General features: G+C 40.1%; 1 protein-coding gene across 2 annotated transcripts; it reads right to left on the bottom strand.

The window, feature by feature from the left end:
- Positions 1 to 110: 110 nt before the first annotated feature.
- Positions 111 to 4,130, bottom strand: kpna7 (karyopherin alpha 7 (importin alpha 8)). 2 transcript variants are annotated; one of them, XR_003595684.1, is made up of 12 exons: positions 3,985 to 4,130; positions 3,776 to 3,913; positions 3,619 to 3,701; positions 2,309 to 2,477; positions 2,110 to 2,209; positions 1,944 to 2,026; positions 1,712 to 1,798; positions 1,457 to 1,633; positions 1,076 to 1,331; positions 569 to 751; positions 317 to 463; positions 111 to 243 (listed from the first exon to the last, which is right to left on the bottom strand). XR_003595684.1 is itself a non-coding variant. In XM_028018982.1 (12 exons), exons 1-12 carry the CDS (start codon positions 4,048 to 4,050, stop codon positions 157 to 159), a joined length of 1,554 nt encoding a protein of 517 aa, XP_027874783.1. In that variant the 5' UTR covers positions 4,051 to 4,126; the 3' UTR covers positions 111 to 156. The 2 variants fall into 2 exon arrangements, 1 of the variants encoding a protein (XP_027874783.1); XM_028018982.1 differs by having other exon boundaries at positions 1,098 to 1,331; positions 3,985 to 4,126.
- Positions 4,131 to 16,959: the final 12,829 nt, after the last annotated feature.

The following is a 16,959-nucleotide window of genomic DNA, read 5'->3' as shown; positions in this document are numbered from 1 at the left end:
TGTTAGTTCACAGTACATTTACTGTATCCGATACAATTCACACCCATGTTTAAGTAGTCTAGTCGTAGCAGGTCATGCTTGGGGGCATTTACAGAATCAGAACCACCATCCATATTGTACACAAGTTTATTTATGATTAGCAAAAATGGTTTTAACTTAAAATTCAAAGGTTTTCTGGACATCAGGAGCCTTAAGCTCAAATTCAGTCTGGGTTGTATCAACCTGGACTTCCTCAATGTTGCCCTAAAACACAAAAATATATTTTTTAATCATTAAAGACTAGCAGAATTTCCCAGTTTAATGTGCAGAGACTTACATCATTGAAGTACTTCTCAATGAGGTCATGTGCAGTTTGGTACACCATCTCATTTTCATGGTTCTGCAGCATCTCGATCTGTTCCAGTCCTCCCAGCTCTTCAATTAACAGACTAAGCTTTTCGGTTTCTCCAAGTTTCTCTGCAGCCTGAAGTTACAGTACAATTAGAAAGATAAGATTTGTTTCCGGTAAAAGAAATTTTAAAAATGTATAAATAAAAGTTACTTCTGTAATGTAGGCGTTTCTACTTACGATGAACATGTTGTTGACTGCTTCCAGTATAATCAGGATGACTTTGGCATCCTTGACCTGCAGCAGGTTGATTATTGCTTCCAGAGCTCCACTTTGCACCAGACTCACCACCTGCTCTACAGTGCCCCCATTGGTGAAGTTTGTCACTGCCCAAACTGCTTCCTTCTGAGTCTTGAAGTCTCCCTTCAGTTCAATATTAGAGAAATTACAGAAGCAGTCAGTCTCATTTGTAAGCGATACTGTTTGGTAAAAGGGGTGGGATAAACAAAGTCTTTGAAACGCTAGCCGACTTAAACAATGGTTCAATTCTACACAGCTTTATTATGGAGTTCTGCTTAAAAATATGAGGTACTGTTCACGACCTGCCATTGTTTACCAAGTATCAGTAATTTGCCAGCATTGCTACACAAAAACAAATCTTTGAGATCTGGAAGTATAAAACTAAAGTTTTTTCCAGTTGCTATTTTAAGTGTAAAAAATCTGAAAATTAATATTTATGACCATTACAGCAATAGTTGTGTTGACTTGCATTTCTGAGCACTTCTACGAGAGGCAGAAGCAATCCGCAAGTGATGAGCTGCTGGATTTGCTGGCAAGGTCCTGCAGCGATGTTTGACAGAGCCCACGCTGCCTCTTTCTGCACTGTAGGTTTTGGGAGCCTCAACAACTTTGGTAGAACATTGAGAACGCCAGCATCAATTGCCATCTGGGTATGCAGGTCAGAGCCACTCACTATGTTCCCGATGGAGCGCAGAGCTGGAGTCTACAAGTCAATCGAATACCACAGATTGCAGTCGAGCACATTTCCAAAGTTAAGAGTCTGGGGTTAAAGCAGAATTATGTCTCGCAAGTACAAACATTTGTATAAAAAAAAAAGTTTCAGTTTACCACAATAAAGAGCTCCTTGTTGTTCATGAGCTCCACCAACCGTGGGACAATGCCAGTCTTCACAACTAGATCAATGCGATCATTACTGCCATCTGTGAGGTAAGAGATTGCCCAGCATGCATCAGACAAGATGTTCTTGTCACTGAGATGAAGCAACCGGACCAGAGGAGGAAGCATCTGCAGAAAATGCAGGTTGTTAATTCCCCCATGTAGAGAAACTTCACAATTCCAATCCAGACTGGTTTTTAAACACACCTGCTGAACTGCAAACGAAGGGGGACATGGCTTCTTGTTTCGGCACAAGTTGGACAAGGTCCAAGTTAGGTTCCGCAAGTAGCCAACCTGCAGATATGGAGAGTTTAGACCTTTAGGGTTCTCTCACCTAGTATTACAAACCTATGTAATCAATTGTGATTCACGCCACAAGTCCAAGCAGGTTAAACAACAAAAAAAGTTCCTGTAACCATCCTGCTTAAGAGTGGCTCACTGGTGTGTCTGGGGAAATGCGAGCCAGCAAGGCAGGGATGACATTGCACCCAATGAGGATGTCACGATAAGCTGGACCATCACCTGTAAAATGTCAAAGTAAAAATAGTTGGACATGTTTTCTGAATTCCTTCAGGAGTCAATGAAGTAAGGCAGAAAATTCTGACCTGCAATGTTTCCTAAAGCCCACACAGCCTGCTCGCTGATGTGCAACATTGGTGAGGCCAGCAAGCTGATGAAAGCTGGTACAGCACCATGTTGCACCACCTGCAGAACAACATTTTTTGAAACTGTTTCATAGGCCCATCATGACCAGTGGTTAGCATCTTATTAGTCTTGTGTTGCCTCATGTGCTGGCGTAGACACCTGCTGGGTATGCCAAGAATTTCCAGAGGCGATGTTAGTGAGAGCCCACGCTGATTCAAATTGCAGAGTCGGCTCGTCATCCATAGACAAGAAGGACACAAACCGTGACAGCAGACCAGCGTCAACGATCTCCTTGAGCGGAGGATCACAGCCCTTAGAGAGCAGCTTCCTGAGGGAAGAGCAAACAAAGTTCTTTTAACTGTATGAAGTTTGACTCCTTAGTCCAACACAGCCCAGCGATTTTCAGATTGAAGCCAGGGGAAGTTTGGTGTACATGATCAATACTGCTCAAGCATGGGATACATGCAACAGTCACGTGGCTTTAAGACCCAAAGTTTACCAGCAGAATAGCGCATCACATTGACTTCCCCAGAGTCTATCGTGGATCCATGTGTCTGCAAAGGAAAGTGACTCGTACATCATGCCAACCACATGTTGAAAATGTGATTCAGCAGACCACACCACTTTCCATTTCTTCATGGTCTAATAATCGTTGGCACCATCAATAGCAAGTCATCAGCACAGGCACTCTTTATGATCCGTAGTTATCAAATTCCAGACAAATTTAGATGCAGTGTGCGTCCAACACCTGCCAGAACCACAGTTATCTTTCAAAGCAAGTTGAAAGCTTTAGCTGCCCGTGTTATCTTTGGTTCACAATTGTTGAGATGTTTGTCTTACAGCTCTGACATGCAACAAATAAACTAGAGCAGGGGTCCTTCAAATTCAGGCCTTAAGGGTTAGTGTCCTGCAACTTTTATGAGTCTATGCTTGAGCACAAAAAGCAAATAATGCCAAGAGGATTTTAGAGCACTAGACCACATACTGAAGAGGCAAGTCAGATATTTGACTCCAGTGCATTGGACCAGGAACACATCTATAATCTGCAGCTCTCGAGGTCTGAATTTGAAGACCCATTGAGTTCAAATCTTCACAATTACATTATTTAACCACAGACTAAAGAACCATGCATGCAATCTTAAGCACAGAACTGCTTGGACTTTATACTTGGTAGGCCATTATATTTCAAGTGCCATGTGCTACAAACTGAAATCATGATACTGTAAGGATGGGGAGGGAACAAGGATAACACATGCAGCCTATAGTCACAGGAATAATCATATCATAACTGCACTTTTTAAAAATAATCTAGCCACCTCAATATATTACATCTGCCCAGTCTTTCTGCTTTAACACAACTATAAGAGACAAATGCAAACTTTCAGTCCCTTCAACCAGCAGGTGCGGCGATCATTTTACCTGTCACCATGTTTATGTTTGGTCAATGAGTGGGAACCCAATCCACCCACCTGGCTGCCTGACATCCTCTGGTCTGGGCCTCCCGATCCTCGCTGTTGACGTCTCTGATTATATCCTCGATTCTGAAGCTCAGCTATAGAAACAACGCTGTTAGAAACCCTACTACTGGTTTAAGTTGTAGTTCAAGACTCCGTGCAGCCAGCTGACCGTGTCGTTGTGTTCAGGTGAGAGGGCCTCCTCGTCGGGGAGAGAAGACAGTATAATGTTCCTCCTCTTTAGGATGCTCTCGTTCTTCTGAGCTTTGCGCAGCTCCACGCACTCAGACACCCGTTTCTCTCGGAGTTTCTACAACAGGTTTGTTTGTTTATTTAAGTTGCCCCAAAACCCAGCACTTTGAGAAACCACTAATAACTTACCGCCAGATCTTTCCCCATGTTTTTAAACTTGGAGACTCGCTTGTTCACGACGCTCTCGGTGGACATGTCGGCGGCTGCGTCCAGCGGTGTTGGACCTCGGTCGGTCTACGAACCTCAACGTTTGGAGGCCAGAGGTTATAGCTGGCAGCACCGCCGCAGGTGAGTCCAATTAAGACTAGCTAATTATCGTTCTCGCGTATCTGTAGGATATGGTGGCCCACATGTACCACAATTCAGCGAATACGTCATTAAAATCGAAGTATTAATATAAATAAAACTTAAGTTATGTGCGCTAAATAAACACATAAATCTAAAGGCATTTAAAATTTATATTAAATACAAATCACAAAAAATTAGATTTTTTCAACATAAGAAAAAGGTATATGTAGGTACCAAGTACTTCAATATGTATTTAACTTAATTGCTTCATAGTAGTGTGTTGAAAATCATCAAATGATTTTATCTGCCAATCATAGTCAGCAGGTGGCGCTAACGCTGCTCTAAAGAAGGTGATTTGATGTGCAGGTTTACTTATCAAACGTTTTCTTTTTGACAAACCATGTGATTTTTTTTAGAGTTTAAACAATTTTTTAAAAAATGAAATAGCTGTGTGTATTTTAACAAACTTCGAATTTAGGTTGAGGATTCTAAATGTACTATTTACATAATGTATTTATTACAGTTGTAATAATATTACTACATGCAGCAACATTTATCCAAATATATATTCAGGCTAATCAATCTAAACATGATGCAATTATTTATTACATTCAGTTCACAATATGTAAACGAATGGAAAAAATGCTCTAGACATTGAAATTACTCCACTATATATATATATATGTATATATATATATATATATATATATATATATATATATATATATATATATATATATATATATATATATATATATATATAAGTATTCCTGTGTTATTCCCCGCTTGTATTATTGGTCGAATTGTAGCATTTTAATATCTTAATCTATATCAGTGGTTCAAACTGGATTGTTCAATCATACGAGATTCATGAAGTTAACTGGACAGCCTCAGCCCGGAAATGCGTTGGTCCATCCTGACCAACAGATGGCAGCAGAGCATCAGCTTGTGTCTGAAGCTGCACCTTTCAGCAGATCCACTTTTTTGACACCAGAATAAAAGATTTAAATCGATCTTGTGAATAAAACTTCTGTTCTGTTCCACTTAAATCAATGGAAATGTGTTCAAATATACAAGTGAGTTTAATTCATTCATATCTATTAAAGAAACGGGTAAGAAAAAAACCCAAACAATTCACACTAAGGCAAGCAAAACAGCTAAAATTGTCAAATAAAAATTTTAAAAGTATTTATGCTGTATGAGTTTTGTTTTAATTTTGTTATGCTTCACCCACAGATGTTTGTAAGATAACATTAGTGAACAAACACCATCATGAAGATCAACGACCATGAAAACTGTACAGAAGTACGCTCTGCAATTTGCTACAAGAGCGTCAAATCAAACATGTAAAGGAAAGCCGGTGCAAAATAAAGTTACATGGGTTAGAATACTAACACTGCACATGATCCTGAAAACACCTTCCGGTCCTCACATGATGGTGGCAGCATCATGCTGCGGGGATGCTGTTCTCCAGCAGGGAAGCAGGAAAAAGACAGGAATGTCACCTTCCAGCTAGCCTAAACAAGCTGCAAGAGCTTCTGTTTAATAGTTTAGATTCAAGCATGACCATGTATTAAAGCGGCCCAGTCAAAGCCCAGATCTAAATTTAACTGGGAATGTGTGGCAAGACCTGAAAATGTATGTTCAGTCAAATCTGACTGACTTTCAGCGATATTGGGAAAAGCCCTGGCCAAAGAAATCAGTCTCAAGATCATTTGCCTCCTTCAAGAGATATAAAACCATAACGAATAATTTGATCAAAATGACTGAATCAAAGTCGAGATTTAATGCAAATATGCAAGTTTTACTACATTTCTTGTGATTTGCCTTGAGGAGACTTTTGTCATGTCAGTTGTAATTTATTTATTACATTTTTTATTGCCAAACTGTGTGAATTTTATGAAATGGAAACGAGCCACTTAAGGCTGCAGGTTGATCACATGATCAAATTCATTTTCCCGCTCTGTGGGTTTGCTGTGTGCTGACTCTTTAAGCGCTCACGGTTCCTCTGGCACACACCGAAGGGTGTGAACTGCTTCTCCCGATTGGCTAAAGTGAACAATGTGGATCGGACAGAGGACATTCCACTGTGTAGATTAACGGCTTCTCAAAAGTGTAAAAGCAACACGCAGGGGTTAAAAAGTTGTTAGTAAAGCATGGTGGGCCGCCAGACTTATAATACACTAAGGGAAACCCTGATAAAGTGTCTTAATCTGTACATCACTGCCCACTTAATTATGATATCTTTTTAAATAAGCTTTCTAAGAGTACATATATACAGTATATGTACATTTGTTTATTGAGATTATCAATGGTGCTACATTTGATTTAATGGTGTTAAATCAATGCACAAACCAGTTTGTGCTGGTTTGTGCATCAAAAATTGTCGTTTGTGCTGCTTTGGCTTTGAAACTATTAATGAAAGGTTAAAGGTCAAAAGGTCATCCAGCCCCCCACACTTTTATGAAATCAGACAAAGTTGGTGTCCAACGTTTTGCACAAACCAGCACAAACGTAGTCGAGTTAATTGACACCCATTTCGTCTGATTTGAGGAAGGTGGGGGTGCTGGTTGACCTTTGATGACCTCTAGAAACATTTCTTTACATCTATAAAATGATAGCAGCACAAACGAAAATTTGTGCTGCACAAACGTTTGACACCAATTTTGTCTGATTTGAAGAGGGTGGGAGGGGCAACTTCACTCAGGTGAGTATGGTGTATGTAGGATTAAATAGTTTGGTGCCCCAGTCAGTGTTGACTCACAGTTGCTAAAACCTTTATAAGACCGACTGATTTTAGTGACATAGTGGGTGTAAAATATTGAATAAAATGTTGTTTTACATGACTGGCTTTATTTATATTTAAACTTTATGACATACAAAATTACAAGTGGGTCGTCCATATTGTCTCCAAGTGTATTCTGGGTAAAGCTTGTCACCAGCCGTCTACCAACGTCATCATCAGTCACTTGGCAACAGACGGCAAACTAGCTAGAGCGTTTCTACGGAGTAAGTTAACATGAGTGGAAAACCATGGAGCGGCAAAGTGGAAAGGATGGAAAAAAGAGGGCAAGGAAAGCCAAAAACTGGACGCATATTTTTGTTTCTCGTCTTGGAGATAAAGCGGACTTTTTTGTTGGCAGCGATTCAGACCCGCCAAAACTGCCAGCCCAGCGAAGGAGCAAAACTGGTTACTGGTAGCAACTCTGACATTATTCGCAAAGTGTGAGTTAACTGTAGACTGATTGTAAACTGTATCAGCCCAGCTGCCGAGCTTCCATCCCCTTTTCTCTCTGTCAGTGGTACAGCGGCGATGTCAGGGACTGAAGGCTGAGTTATAGTCATTTTCAACAGTTCGGGTTGAGCGCGTTTTTGAGCCAAGACAGCAGTATGGCGTTTATAGTTAAGGTTTACATTGGAGCCGCCTGGAAGAGCATCCTCCAGGTCGTCCAGTTTGTGTGAACGGGGGCGACATAATTCACCACAGGGAGTTGATGTAAATATCCATACATGTCAGCCTGTGTCCAGTTTGAGTGAAAGGAGGAGCGCGCGATCCCCGCTGAGGTAAACTTCAAAAATAAAGCAGCGGCAGCGCGCGAGGTAACGCGCAGAGGCTGCAGCTGTGTGATTGGTCCGTTCTGTCGGCTTTAAATGCATAAAGTATAAACCTATATTTTAGGAATAAATCTACTCAGCCAGTGAAAAGCTCCGAGCTACAGAGAACCTTGCAGTGCGGCTTGATTTAAAAAAAAAAAAAATTAGTGTTTTTTTTTTAGCCTGGCGAGGGGGCTAGTAAGGCATGGTGGGCCGCCAGGCTTATAAAACACCGGAGGAAACCCTGGAGAGGTTTCAACTTTTTTTTTATTCCACTCAAAGAAATCAGTAAATTAAAGTGTTGCCTTAAGAGTAAAAATATTATGTTCCTTTTGTTGTATATACTAGGACTTAATAAGAAATCTTTGAGATACAAAAAAAAAGCACCACCAAATATCTTGTGATATGATGAAACTAACAGCAAAAACTGAGGTGTGTGGATATTTTTTTTACATCTGGAGAAAAAGGGGTAAGACTGCCAGCCTGAGAGCGTCATGAGAGTGGCAGCATCATGTGGTGGGAGGTATTTGGCAGCAAGAGGGACTGGTGCACTCGACAAAATAAACGGCATCATGACAAAGGAACGTTACGAAACATTGATCCAAAATGCCAGCTAACAATTGTCAGAGGTCCGCTGGAAGAAAATCCAAAATGTTAAAACCCAAAATCATACACGGGAATGCTGCTAAATGCTAACAATTATGTGTGCATGTAAAGAACGTTCAATACATCTTTTATTATTCTGGCATTTAGCAAATAAGATAGATCATTTTAACTGAACTAGGAGAGTAAAGACAGAGCAAGACAACTGAGAAAATTGTTTTGAATCTTTTCGTGCACTCTGCTTCCAGCTGCATGCTCCGAGGAGACACAGAGTTGTGCATTCGTAATTTAAAGTTCCCACACTTTCTGATTGATTAACAACAAAAAACTAACATTAAATATGGACCAGTTGCAGAATTCCTTTAGTATTTGAAACAAATATTGATAAAAAAAACCCCACAATAATCCCATAATATGAAATTGTCTTTTTCTTTTCAAAATACTTACCTTTGTACTGAGTTACGTTTATATTTTGAATTTAGAGTCTCTACAATTGATTCACTTGAACATAGATTTTTCATTAAGGTATTAATAAGTGATTTATAGACAATAAATTATGCACACACGTCTCTCTCTTTGATCTTTTCCCTCAACACCACTTCCTCCCCCTTTGTGGTTTTCAGACCAACTTGAGGTGTCCATGGGAAATCATTAGTATAGATTATCCTGCAGCACTGCGTCAATACACCCACACACACACACCCATACAGCGATTCCTTGCCAAGAATTTGTCCTCAGTAATGCACTTTAAACAAATGGGATATTTGAAACATCCCTCTGCTTAGATGAGATGCAGAGAAGTACACTCTGTGTGTGTGTGGACTGAGGAACACGGACAGACAAACTCGCTCTGATTTTACAAGAAGAAAAGAAGAAGGACGATGCAGTGTGTGGCAAAGACAAAGGTGGGCCTTGTCTGTCTGCAGGAGTCAGCGGCTCTCAGGTATCAAAGGAGAGAAGCAGAACCACAACAGGATGTGGGCCGGAGTGACAAAAGGAGAACGAGTGAGAGCTTTTAATTTGCGCGTTGTTTGACTTTTTACGTATCAAAGATGGTGGGAATTTCCACTTGGAATAATAATTTTTGAAAAAAAGAAAAATGACATTAATACGAGACATTTTTGGGGATTCTGAGAGCAGACTGTGATTCTTCTCATCCTGACCTCATACATTTCCAACATCTCTCTCTCTGGCCTTCTGGCTGCTTGTTACAGCACCGTTTAGCTCCAGCTGGTTAATATTTCATGATGCCGCTCCAATACCTGCCCATCGATGACCGGGACGAGACTCACCGCGGGTCCAATCCATCACGCTCAGCGCCGACGAGGCTTCACAGTTGGGTTACGTCTGTGTGTGCTGACAGATCGTTTGTTTGTGCTGACAAAGCCACAGTGGCTTCAGACAAATGGTCTCAACAGCTGGGAGGTCGAAACGAGCCATTCATCATCTGCTCGCACAGTCGGATGGTCAAGAGCAGAAAATGCACAAAAAGTAATTTACAATTATGTGGGAAAGTGAAAAAAATGTTCAGCTCCTCATGAGGAAATGTTACTTTTTGTCAATTGTTGGAAAAGAAGATGATTTAATTACAGCAACCCCCCACCCCAAAAAACAACTTTGCTTTATTAAACGAAAATACATTTTGTTTTATTCATTGGACAAAAGATGATGGAAAGATGGAAAAAGTTAGGCACTAATTGTTTTCATAGGTAACTGAAATAAAGGCATGATAACGTGAGCTTGTTTGTAATTAATAATTACTGAGATAAATTAACTTTTCAACAATATTCTAATTTCATAAATAGGTCTGCAGCACACACACACACACACACACACACACACACACACACACACACACACGCCCACACCCATACAAGCAGGTGGGATTTGTTAATGGTTGTTTATCCCAGCTAAAAATAAGAATAAATTGTTGACTCTGTTAATCTGCAACCTCAAATTGGCAGTGAGAGATTGTTACTATTTAGTACTAAAACACAATATTTTGGTTTAGGACTTTTAGACACATGGAAGTTTAGGCAACTGAACCAAAACCCCCCAACATGCTAAACGTTAGGAGAGCGCATTAGCAGAAAGGAAATATCTGATTGTTAAAGAATCAGACACGTGCCGGTATTAAACTGTGGGCCAAGAGCAAACAAAATCTCCTATAAAATACGTTTCGCAGACTCTGATAAGTCCTGACAGCAACGGCGCCGATGTGCGGTTGTGACCTGGAGCCAAGCTGCAGCTGTGAATGCTATAAAAGAGAACGGGAAGTTTTCCGTGCATTGTCCTTGAGCTTGTCCGGTCGGACGCTCATCAGCATGCAAACGTGAAGCCTCTTTTAATCCACATGTGTCCCTGCAAAGCGGCAGTGCTACTTCAGCACGTGGGTGACGCGCAGTAAAAAGTGAGAGCAGTTTAAAGACAAACCGTGGCTCTAGAGCAGGGGTGTCAAACTCCAGGCCTCGAGGGCCGCTGTCCTGCAGTTTTTAGATGTGCCACAGGTACAAAACACTGGAATGAAATGACTTATTTACCTCCTCCTTGTGTAGATCAGTTCTCCAGAGCCTTAATGACCTAATTATTCTGTTCAGGTTTTACTCTCACATGTCTGGCATTGGTAGCATTTTTAACACGTGTTGCAAAAGTATTAATGTTCATTCGACCTTTTTCATATTTTGTCAAATACCAGAGGTTTTGGGGTTTTTACATGAGAGATTGTCAAGCGTACTTTATTCTAAACAAGGGGTGTGTGAAATGCAGCTTGAGAGCCATTTGTGGCTCTGAATTGTGGTTTTCACAAAATAATTCTTAATATACTTTTTTTTAAGTCCATAAAGTATTTCCCTTTTTTTAACCAAGTTTTTGCTTTAATTTAAATCATGTAGTAAGTAAACCCCCAATTCCATATTATTGTTCAAAAGCTTCTTTTAGCCCGAAAATGAAATTAATCAACATTGTTATGTTTTGAGTCAAAAGTGATTTACAGATCGCTTTTTAAACACTATTAGTCTATGTTAGTAATTTTATTAAAATCTTATTTAAGCAGATAAAAATGTAAAAAAAAAAAAAAAAAGTCACACAAAAAAAAATTATATGTTCTGGCTTGACGTATGATACGTCATCTACCCAGAATGCATTGCAGCATAAACTATATGGTGTGTGACAACATCTTATTTCCATTCATGAAAACTAGAAAAATTTACAGTATTTTAACTTGTTTTTACAACAGAAATAAATCTTTTTAACAAACCTCTAAGGACTTCAGGTCAGCTCTGTTCACACTGACGTTATATTACAGATCAACTCTATTGTAACAATTAGGAGACTTCTGAATCAAGAAGTCACCTGTGGGTTGCTACATGACACAATGTTACAAAGTTTAAGGGTTATGAATACTTTTGCAAGACATCAGAATGCACAGAATTCAACTTTAAAAAGCCAAAATGAATTCCTGCTCTGCTTGGTTGACATCTGAACCTTCAGCAACATTTAGGCCTCGACGCGGCTGAGCGTCATTATCTGACCGTGAATCAGCCAGATCCCCAAAACAAGAAAGGGAGTCAAAGTGGTGGGAGAACTGGGTGAGGGGCTGCAAAGATGCAAGGCTGGGAATTTCAAAGGTGATCAGACAAATATGAAGCCAAGACAACAACCAAGAGTCCACATGGACTCTACAAAAGAGACGGAGAGAGGGTCGAGCGGAGGACATAGTCGACAAAAACATCCTTCATTCTTTACTGTGCGCAAAAAAAAAAAAAAAGAAAGCGCCAGCTGGCAGGCAGACAAGCAGAGCGGGGGGTTTTTGGGGGTCCAGACAGAACACTAGAGGGCGAGTGGATGCTGGTGTGGGGGAGCGTGAGGCAGGTATCAGGTGTATCTGAGCAGAGAGGCCCCCGACACGGGCTTCTTCAGTTCAGCCAGCTCCCCGGCCTGGACAAAGGCTGGACCTCTGGAGCTTCGCCGGCCCGCAGACAGACCAGGTAATATTAGAAGGACTTAATGGCTCCAAGACAAAGGGAAGCTGGTTAAAAGAAGTTTGCAACATGGGAAAATGTTGGGTTAAAAACTGTTTTCTAACGTCCTGAGCTGTTGTTGTCAACTGGGACATTTTTCCCACTATGAGTCCTTATTCCCCAAAAAACACACGAGCCGGAAGGAATGTAGATACATTTAGTTTACTAATTCTATCAATAACCAAGTAGCCAGTGTAATAAAACTGATAATTCCCCAATATACTAATATAGAAAACCACATTTTTAAAACTTTTATTTCTTCCAGTTATTTTTTATGCAAAATATTGCAATGATTTTTGTACAGAAATGCTTATGTTGGCAACAAACCATTCCCCCAAAATTAATCTTTGGCTTAATACACCTATGGTGTTGAGAGTTATCCCATTTAATGTGATGTCAGCCCAGTATTTGCAGGCTTAACAGTTTCAGCTTTGCTGGAAAAACAAGTTGTTGACATAAATCAGTCTGAACAGGATTGTAAAGGTTTCCCCCAAACTTTTATAATTCAAAGAGAGAGCCTTTATCGACAGAGGAAACACAGAGCAGCGATGAACCGCACAAAGACGGGAGACTCTACCAAAGTTACTCTTGGAGAGCATCAACGGCTCATCGAGGAGGAGAACTAAATGTGTTCAGGATTAAAGAATAAGAAACCCACTGGACATATAATCTATGGAGGAGGATCTGTTCTGACAGAACACAAAGTTCAGTCTCAAAAAAGAAAAAAAAAACATCTTAATGACCCACAAAAATTTTGTGAAAAATTCCTGAACCTTTACGAGACAAAAGTAGGACTTTTTGGGAAATGTGTGATTATTAGTGATATCTGATATAATGTTCTTTTACCAAACAGCATTTGGTAAAAAAACCCATATATGTCAAGATTAGATTACATCAAAAATAATAGTGGTAGCATGATGGTTTTTTGGCTGCTTTAATGCTTCAAGACCTGAATAAATTAACTGAATTTAACCATGAATTTTGCTCCGTATAATCCAAATTACACCTGCAAGTCAATCTCTGAATGGCTGAAAAAACAACAACAACATAAATAACAGTAATGTAAAAGTTAAGGTTTTTGTTTTGACAGTAAAAAATAAAATGCTCGTCCACAAACTCCACTTTTTCAAATTTCCTCAGGTTATCTTTGTCTGATATTGTTTGTGAAAGATTTAAATGTGACCAAAAAGCAAAAACAGATTAAATGTGTGTGGAGTCAAATATTTTTTTCTAAATTTGGTAAAAAAAATTAAAAAAAAGAAGAAATTGTGCTGATACAAGCTGTGCCAAATTGAAAAAAGTTAATTCTGTAAAAATCTGTTTTTATTATTAATGATTATTATTAGTCTAACAATCAGCCTGCAGTACAATTACACAATTGATAATATCAAAAAGCATCTGCTACATTTTAAAATACATTTCAAACGCGTTAGATGTCCAGAGAAATTTCAAGTGCTACAGTAAAAAAAAAAAAGAGAAAAGAAAGAATATGCGGATGATGGTTTTAGCCAGCCTAGCTGGCATATTTAACTCCACCTCTGCTTTGTGCAAATACTTTAAATACTCACTGATCTTAAAATGTTGGTGGGGGGAGAGAAAGGTTGAACACAGTTCAGTCAGCTACTTTTCTGAGCGCGTGTTCCTGACAGAGACGAGAGTTTGTTCATGAAACCGATCCGTGCTGCAGAGCCGCCGCGTCTGTGTGCGACAACACAACAACATCATTAACATCTGTGGAAGAAAAGACAATTTAAGGTGATGCAGACACAGAAACATGGAGCCGAATCCAAACAACAATTATCATACTTAAGTGACACGAGGATATGTTTGTGACGGCGTGTGCTTGCAAGCTGCTGCTATTTGCTTTACATTGTTCATTTGGTATTTTACCAAAGATGGAACATTCTAAAGATGAACAGCAAAACCTTTTCGTAACCTTTTTATGGAAAACAAATGTCCAGATTTATTTAAGTTTGGAGTTGGACTGGGCCATTCTTCCACGTGAATGTTGTCCACAACCATCTCTTGCAGCTTCTAACATGTTTTTTTTTTTCTAGAACTGTCTTGCTTTCAACTGCATCCACCTTTCCATCAGCTTTTTAGTACTTTGTTTATTTTGAAAAAATGAACACAAAGGTGTTTTGCTTTTGTTTGTCATGTTAATAAAGGCCCAAGCAAGGACTGAGTTTGCAAATTAGCATGTGGCTAACAAACCTTCGTACAAAACAACTGCTGCTTTTCTATCATGTAACATTCTTCACTGTGCTGTCCTTGATTAAATACACTTAAACTGAAAATGTAAAAATATGTTGTCAAAGTATTTTGGACAGACCTAGAAACTTTGTCCAAATCCTGTCCTAAGTTTTAAGAAGGCCAGAGGATTCATGACATATCAAAAGTATCGGTATCGGTATTGCAGATACTGATACTCTCTATTAATCTTTATACCGGTCTGATGCTGAAATATGAAATGTCTCACACCAAATACAAATGCACACCACACTGTTTATATTTTTGTTAATAAGGAATCTGTAAACCAAATATTTATTATCATCTTCCCATTTTGCAGTGATGTACTACTTCATTTTGGTGGGGTCACATGAAATCCCGATATAAACCATGGAAGGCCAACAGTTGCAGAGTCAGTCAACATGTTAGCAATGTGCTGCAGTCTACACCACTGAAGTCTGGTTTTGCATCTCCGCCTTTCCCAGGATTTCAGAATTTCATCTACTTTGGCAGAGAAGAGCTTTAACACTCACATGTGTTACAGTTATGTGATGCATAAAGGCATTTGCAGTAAAATTCTTCCAAGATTTCAGGCTTTAGAAAAATCTTGCAGTGGTGGCTGGTCAGCAAAATGAGCAGCAAATCAGCTGTTATTTCAGATGCAATGTATATATTATATTTGGGAACGGGGATGTAAGGAGCTACAGCAACAGGTGAGGACTCGGAGCGACTCAAAAAGTCGAGACATCAAAGCGCGGTGGAAGAGAGAAACAGCTGGTCAGTGTGTGTGTACATGAACACACCTTCAAAGGGGACCCTGGATGTCCTGGACCGTCTGACTTCAAGCACCAATATGGGACACACACACACACACACACACACACACACACACACCCACACACCCACACACACACACACACACACACACACACGCACTCTGTCTCTCTCCCTCTCTCTCTCTTGAACAAGCCCACCTGTCATTGAGTCTCGACGTGTGCCTGCATGAGTTCCTTCTGAGTGATTAAAATGTACAAAGTCGCTCAGAGATGAATCACGAACGCGCTGTGGATGCTCAGAGGGCCGAGCGTGTGCTGACTCGTCCAGGGCTCGATGCGCCAGATCAGCCGGGATTCCTGTCGTTCTGCAGGAGAAATGGGACCTTAAAAGAGGACACCAATTAATGCCTTTCAGATACATGTTTACGCCAACTGCACATCTATGTACAGTCGGGGTCATTTAAAGGCTTGTTGCACGGCGATTTTCAATAACTTGAAAATTGCAGTGCAACTCCCATAGTTCGTCACATTGTTGCGGAAAAAGTCGTTCAAATTCTTCTCTACAGCTACTGCTTTAGCTTGTTGAGGTCTGTTGGCCTTCACCTGAACCAGGTTGAGGGCTGCAGTTTGATTACACCAAGGCAACAGCTTTTCTTTTCATCTTCAGCCATTCGGTTGAGGAGTTTCAAATAATGTTCCTATCGATCATCCCATTTACAGCTGTTCCATGGCCTTACATTTGACACCTGAACACCTCGGTTTACAGAGGAGTGTCCACGTCAAGTGACTGACTACAAAATGAGCCCAGATCATCAGCCCTCCACCACAAACCCTAACAGCTGATATTTGGTATTTGTGTCAATGTGCTTTGTTTGGTCTTAGGCCAAACATCTCTATCGTGGTCTCACTTGCCCAAAGGACTTTGTTCCATAATTCTGGTGGCTAATTTTGACACAATGTTGCAAACTTAAGGCGTGCTGCCACTTTTTTCCAGAGAGAACAGACTTTCTCCTGACAATGCTTCCAAACTATGCTTGATTTGTCTCTACAACCTTTGGTGCCATGAACGTCAAGGGTTAGCATGCCTTCTAAAGAGTGTAAGATCAACTTTAATTTCTTCTTTTCCTTGCAGGTATTTTGGGCGTGGCATGGTCTGACCTTTAGGTACTATTCTCTGGGTAGACTGACAACTGTCTTAAGCGTTTTCAAATAGTGGACGGTCTTTCTCCTTGTACAATGATGGGCTTGTTTGGAAATAGCCTCATGACCGTCTCCAGACTGACTGGCAGCAACAGTTTTCCACCTTGACTCTCACCTTTAGGCTCCAGAAGGATGATCAAACTCCAGCTTTTACAGAGGAACTCTGACTTGCTCATTGGTCAATCAATATGTTTGGTTGCTAAGTTCCCTATTAAACCCCAACATATTTACACTGGCAACATTTTTGTTTAATAAATCATATTTGCTTTTTTGGCACTAACATTTTGATTTAAAACTTGTAGAATTCATTCTAGTAACCACATTTATGTCTGAATTTAACTGCATTGATGCCTAATCCAGACATTTTTCCTAATCATCTTGTGTTGACAAATGTT

This window comes from Xiphophorus couchianus, chromosome 5 (assembly GCF_001444195.1).
Source record: "Xiphophorus couchianus chromosome 5, X_couchianus-1.0, whole genome shotgun sequence".
NCBI classification, from domain to species: Eukaryota; Metazoa; Chordata; class Actinopteri; order Cyprinodontiformes; family Poeciliidae; genus Xiphophorus; species Xiphophorus couchianus.
Note: the sequence above shows the minus strand (reverse complement) of the source record. Positions and strands in the feature narration are given on the sequence as shown.

Coding starts and splice junctions, on each gene's coding strand:
- kpna7 (XM_028018982.1), bottom strand. CDS start 4,050: ATGTCCACCGAGAGCGTCGTGAACAAGCGAGTCTCCAAGTTTAAAAAC. Junction 3,914..3,984: donor ACATGGGGAAAGATCTGGCG/GTAAGTTATTAG, acceptor AACCTGTTGTAG/AAACTCCGAGAGAAACGGGT. Junction 2,478..3,618: donor AGAGGATGTCAGGCAGCCAG/GTGGGTGGATTG, acceptor CTCTTCCCTCAG/GAAGCTGCTCTCTAAGGGCT.